This window comes from Nothobranchius furzeri, chromosome 17 (genome assembly GCF_043380555.1).
Source record: "Nothobranchius furzeri strain GRZ-AD chromosome 17, NfurGRZ-RIMD1, whole genome shotgun sequence".
NCBI lineage: Eukaryota > Metazoa > Chordata > Actinopteri > Cyprinodontiformes > Nothobranchiidae > Nothobranchius > Nothobranchius furzeri.
Window position 1 is genome coordinate 41,541,634 of NC_091757.1, and position 6,353 is coordinate 41,547,986.

Sequence of the window (6,353 nt, forward strand, 5' to 3'; positions counted from 1 at the left end):
GTTATGAGGATGGTTTGGACCCAAAAATGCAGATACCCAGGATGACACGAGGCAGGAGTTGATATGTAAAGTAAAAAATCCTTTTATTGTAGGGAGAACAAAAATAAATCCAAATGGCAGCGAGCCAAAAATCCAAAAGTCAAGAAGAAACAAAGGCTCACCTAGAGCACAAAACTGGGACGAGGCACAAAGCTCACACAGAGCATCAGAACACGCTGACATACAAACAACAATGGACCGACAAGACACTGAGGCCTAGTCCACACGTAGCCGGTTTTTTTTTTTAAATGAATATCCGCCCCTCCAAAAACTTGCATCCACACCACCTCGTTTTTAAAAAAAAAAACTGTCCACACGTACCTGGATAAATACGTTGTTAAGGACATGCCAGACCTGTAGGCGGCAGTACTTCCCCCGTTCTTAACCTCGTCCTTCGTCTGTGGTCTTCCGCAAGGAGCAGTAATTCTGCTTGCAAAAACAAACAAGCAAAAAGCGCTTGGACAATTGATAAAGCGAGCGCAGCTCTGAGGGCATCCATGCTGTCGGCTAGTGTAAACACAGGTCGCACACGTGATGTCAGCATTTTTTTGTCAGGGAAAGTGACGTTGCGGACCTTAAAACTCCGGTTTTGTCTGTCCACACGCAGACACCCAAAACGGAGAAAACGCAGATCGTCAATGTGGCTGGAGTTTTAAAAAAGATCCGTTTTCGTGTGAAAAAACTCAGTTTTCGTGTGGATGACAGGCCAAAACGTAGAAAAATATCTACGTTTTGGCAGATCCCCGGCTACGTGTGGACAGGGCCTGAGACAAGACAGGGCTTAAATACACTGGGGCATAATGGGAGGATGATGAGCTTCAGGTGTGAGGGAAGAGAACCAGGTGAAAGTGATAATCAGGGAGGAGGAGCAGGAGAGGACACCAGACCTAACTGGGAAGGACACACACACACACTCACACACACACACACACACACACACACACACACACACACACACACACGCACGCACGCACAAACACACACATACACTGAGCTGGGGACAAGAGGCTGGAGCTGACCTGGGAGGAATGATTAAAAAGGGTAACAACATGAGACACTTAACTGAGATGCAGACAAAAGACACATGAGGGCGCTATGAGACACAGAAGGGAATCTAGAGAGGGATGGAGAAACATCAGGAGACACATGAAGGAAGACGCAGACACAGACCATGACAAGACCTTGTGGTTACATAAATGTATTCATTAAAGTGTGGGTGTGTCATATGTGCTTCACTAACAATAATAAACGCCCCACGACTGACAGCTGTTAATGGATTGTGGCCAGACTATATTTTTACTTATTTGGCTTGCCAGGTTAGCAGAAGAAAGCATTTAGCTGGTGATCTAATGAGGTGGTGTGAAAAAGAAAGTCAGGATGCAGGAGGAAGAAAGTAAAAGTAACTTTCAGAAAAGCCATAAAACTGGAGTATAATTAAGCTATGTGTGAGCAGAACCCAGCAGCTCGCTGAGGAATAGATAACTGGGATCTGACGTGAACCAAAATCTTGGTATCTTTTGTGTCCATTAATCCATTAGCGTCCCTTCTGCTCAGTCGTACCTCTCCTGGCCGTATATATCTCTGCTGCCATGGAAACCCTTCTTTTCTTTTCCCATTTAGTGAGCTGAGGAGCCAAACAGCTTGCTGACTTACACACGCACGCACACACCTGCGATCAATGTTCTACTTTCTAGAGTTATAATGGGATCATTCATTTTCCCACACACTTGAGGAAGTGGAAGTCACAGCACAAATGACAGCAAGAAGTAAGCTGAGATGCTTGCTTATGGGCATCCCACTGAATCAAACCTCATGTAACCATAGAGACAGTCAGATTAAAGTGTTCATCGGTAAGTGTGGGCTTTAGAGGTTGACAGGTGTTAATAAATGGATACGGCTCGGAGGATTGTGTTACAGCCAGTTACAAAATAAAACTTTTACAAAAACTGTTACTCACTTATTGATCATGTGATGAAGGACTAAGTTCAGAAGCAGAAGGTGTCACATGAAGCAGGTGGATAATTGTCTCTGAGCTGATGTTTTTATAAATTGCCCCTGTCATGATAAAAATGTATGTTCCACAGGTTTAGGCCAAAATGGAAAGCTCTGCTCGGGTATGTGGTATGGCCTAAAATGAAACAAATAAACTAGAAAGATTGGATTGGTTTTCCATTAAAACTCAGTTTTCAGTGCAACGGTCGTACGAACCTTTGCTCACTTACCACTTTCCCTTGTAAGCTCTGACCTTTTCTTTGTTCAACCATGTCACACCGACCTCTTCATCTCAACTTAAAATCAGCAAAGAAAATGAGCTAATCAGCATTACATAACCGGGCGCCACACGCCAGGGTTCAATACGCTAATCGGTACTGAGGGTCTTCAGACACTTCATTTAGTGGTCAGACATTAACGTGTATTCTCACTCGTTCGCTTAACATATGGACTGTAGTACATCTGATTATTAACATGGTGTCAGAAACAGGCTGTTTATGTAAAAAGTCTGCTCACAATTTCTCCAGTTTTTAATTCTGTTGACTTTCATTTTTATAGCTTATGTGCTTTTCTGCAACAGAGCTGCCTTCTTACAGATTAATATTTGCTTTTTTTGTGACATCCAAATGTTTCAAATAGGGAAACACATGTCAGTATCAAATAAAGATAACCTGAGTAAATACAAAATGTAGTTTTCAAAAGATGATTTCATTCACTAAGAGAAAAATGTTATGAAAAATTCATTAATTAACTGTGATTAACTACATCATTTGACTACTGCTAGGCTTGTAGAATTAAGAAATCACTTCAATGGAACTTGTCTGAAAACATAAAGTAGTCTAAAAATCTCAAAAAGCAACACAGCATGCCTCGTTCTAAAGAAAACTCCTGCTACACCAAGTGTAAAACAACCACTGTAATTTAGAAAAGCATCACACCAAAGGTCAGACACGGTGGTAGTAGTGTGATGGTGTGGAGATGCTTTGCTAATCTACTTGATAATGATGGAACCACAAATTCTTCTCCACCTGAAAATCTTGAAAGAGTATGTTTGACCTTTGACCTTCAAACTTGCTGCTAATGTTGGAACATCCTAGCCTAGCAAGCCATCCTAAATGTGTTAATACATAGTGTGACCATGACCCATAGACAGAGCTCAGTCATAGGGGCAGAGTCTATCAAACTGTCTCTTCACACAGTTGGACAACGCCAGGACCAATAAGAGCAGCGAACCACAGGACGTATTCATAGCAATGAAAATCAGTAAACAAGTCAGTCCGCCATACACCACGAAGACGTAGAAAAAGACTAAGTTCCTCCGTCTGCTCTTATCTCTACAAGTCCAAGTCTCAATCCAAGTAGGGCGCCATTCCTGAGCCACTGTCGTTGTTGTTTTTCCCCGTTACAGTCCTGCCATCATCACAAAATTTTTTTAAAGGCTCCGTTGTAATGGTGCTAAGCCTGCTCAGCGTCTCTCTGCAAACTGTGATTGGCTGGACCTAAAACTTTTTGGGACAATGGGGGCAATTTTACCAGAACTTTGTGGCATGTACTTAACTGGGTGAGCCAAAGGACTATTTTTCGAGCCATTTTTAGGAGTTAGTGGAGGGATAGGCACTCAGAAAGGCCCAGTAGAATCACTGAGCAGAACTTTAACTTTTACTCATGCTGATTGGATGTAACTCAGTAGAAAATGACATCGGCAGACATCGCCAGAACAATTGGCATTTGTAAAATTAGAAGAGCTGCTGGTGAAGCTGAATGAAAGAAAAAGCACACACACACACACACACACACACACACACACACACACACACACACACACACACACACACATGATTCACAGGGCTTTGTAGTCTCAAAGCATTGTATATAAATGGTGCTTCTTCTGGTAACTGAACGCTGCATTTTACATCACACAGCAGCTCTCCTGGTACCCCAAGTAGATTAAATTACAGTATACTAGGACAGAATAAAACTTTTAATATTATTTGTGTCATTTGGCACTGATCAGTGACATCACTCACTGCCACGATATGCTGACTTTTCAGCAAAGTTCTGAAAGAGCTGAATTTGTACAGAGATGCAACAACTGAGAGGACCAAGCCACCACGTCTCCCAGTCAATTCCCCCCCCCCCCCCCTCCCAGAAATTTCCCAGAGCTCCCATTGTGGAAACATGCCTAATGGTAGAGCTGCTGAGGCTACATTGGAGCTCAGCTAGACCTGCCTGCAGAGCACAATCTGTTGCTATTGCTACGGTTGTCTAGATGTCTAGGATTGGAAAACCCTAACATGTCTCTGTTCAAACTATTCCTCCATGATGATTGGGGCCAAACTTCTTCACAGTGATATGCAAAACTCAGCAATGGCATTACAGCCAGTTATTAGATTTAGAGACTAATTACTTTTCCCACAGTTGAAGGGGAACGTGGACCTTTATTTAAATATTTATTAGCATTTATGATGACTGAGTTCGTTTATTCTTCCCACAGTATGTCAATGTTTCACCAACAAGCCCACTGAGTCACTTGCCTTTGACATAATGAGTCATTAAGTTTCAGTGCCTTCCATCTGTCTGTCACTCTGCTCCTCTTGTTACCATTACTACTCAGATACAGTAAAGTACAGCGTGCTATCATATCTAACGAAGGCTTGATGTCACAGAAAAATGGGACACTTTTAGCTGTGTTGACGAATTGAAACCTTATAATGTTTATCACGTCTGTTTCAGGAACTGGCCTTAATGTCAGCGATAATGAGTCCATCCCTGGAAGCCACGATGGAGGGAGCGTCTCCAACTCACAAATCGTTGAGCTCAGACGAATCCCCATCGCAGACACACACCTCTAATTTTTTTTACTTGACACACACACATTCTGTTCATATTTGAAAGAAAAATTACAGTATTTTTATATTGTAAAAACAAGTTATTTGCACTAAAACAGCTTTTTTTAAATAGATCTTGTCAAATAGATGCTGTTTGCTTCAATGTTTTACTAAATGTAATTTTTATAAAGTCCTTGATGACATTATTTTCTGAATGTACATTTTGTCCTTTTGGTTTCTGTAGAGATTAAGCCAGAGATGGGTGGAGATTGTGTAACTTCAATAAATAATGTACCACATATTTTACATTGGGGGTGCTGATTCATTTTTTAAAACTCATCAAAACTTTCATGTTCAGGGTTATGTAAGTGGTTTTCTGTGCAGGTCAGAAGGTCATGGCTTCACGATGGTTTAGTAAGGGTAGGAATTTCACAAGCGGCTCTCACACCTAGGAGACACCTGCCGGCTCTTATTTTTCTTCTAAAAATCAATAACTTGCTGCTACTTGTGCTTCTTCAAAAGTGCAAGAGTGAGATATTGTAAAGGTAACAAGAGAAAGACACCAGAGAGCCTTGTTGTAACAGCATCTTTCTCATTACACCTCCTCCAGTTCCATGGAGGAAGACCGAGCTTGTGATGTCACCAAAAAGTGAGGAATCCAACAGGGAACTTTTGACACTCGGATTTGCAGAAAAAAGGATTTTTGTCAACAATCATATATATATATATATATATATATATATATATATATATATATATATATATATATATATATATATATGTATGCATGTATATGTACGCTGAGATCTTTTTCCATGCTCGTAAATCTAAAATCAAATTCAAAGACATCCTGACAAACTTTCCCTGTTTTCATGTTTGTCCTCACCTTTAAAGGGATACTAGGCAACTTTTTCATATTTTTAAATCATTGTCTTGAACCAGTATGTGCTAAAATGACCCTTCAATGAAATGTCGTTTAGAGCGCCACCGCCCTTCCATGGCCAGAATACTGCATTTGCAACTTCAGCGTACCGGTCTGGTCTGTTAGACTTAAAAAAAATTAAGCGGACATACTTGGCATTGCAGTCTGGTTCCAGCATGTTTGCTGCATGTTGTAGATTGTCAACACAGCTGATTTGTTTAATTTAGTGATTAATCACTCCTGCAGACACTAATAAATGCTGGGAGACATTTCATCTGTTAAATTAAGGTGCTAAAAAGATGAACGCACAGCGAGGAGATAAGTTTTACTTTTGGTTCTACGAAACAGACACCAGGAGGTGCTCAAAGTAAGCCAAAACTGCCTAGTCTCCCTTTCACAGTTTGGCCAAGGTGATTTAGTCTTTAAATAAAGTCCAGAAATTCTAAATGCATTTTCACGCTAAGACAATGAGAACACAAACATGACTTGCATGCAGGCTTTTGAATGTTTGTCCAGAGGTATGATTACATCTCACTGTTTATCTGTCTGCACAGAAACATCCTGCACAAAGC

At 41.0% G+C, this 6,353-nt stretch overlaps 1 protein-coding gene across 2 annotated transcripts in view; it reads left to right on the top strand.

Moving 5' to 3' along the window:
* Window positions 1-5,165, top strand: part of adgrv1 (adhesion G protein-coupled receptor V1) — a 135,091-nt gene extending 129,926 nt beyond the window's left edge. For both annotated transcript variants that reach the window (XM_054731434.2, XM_015972410.3), the window contains one exon: window positions 4,765-5,165. In XM_054731434.2, the coding sequence (XP_054587409.2) occupies window positions 4,765-4,883 (119 nt within the window). In that variant the 3' untranslated portion in view covers window positions 4,884-5,165. The remainder of the gene's footprint in view (window positions 1-4,764) is intronic.
* The last annotated feature ends 1,188 nt before the right edge of the window (window positions 5,166-6,353 follow it).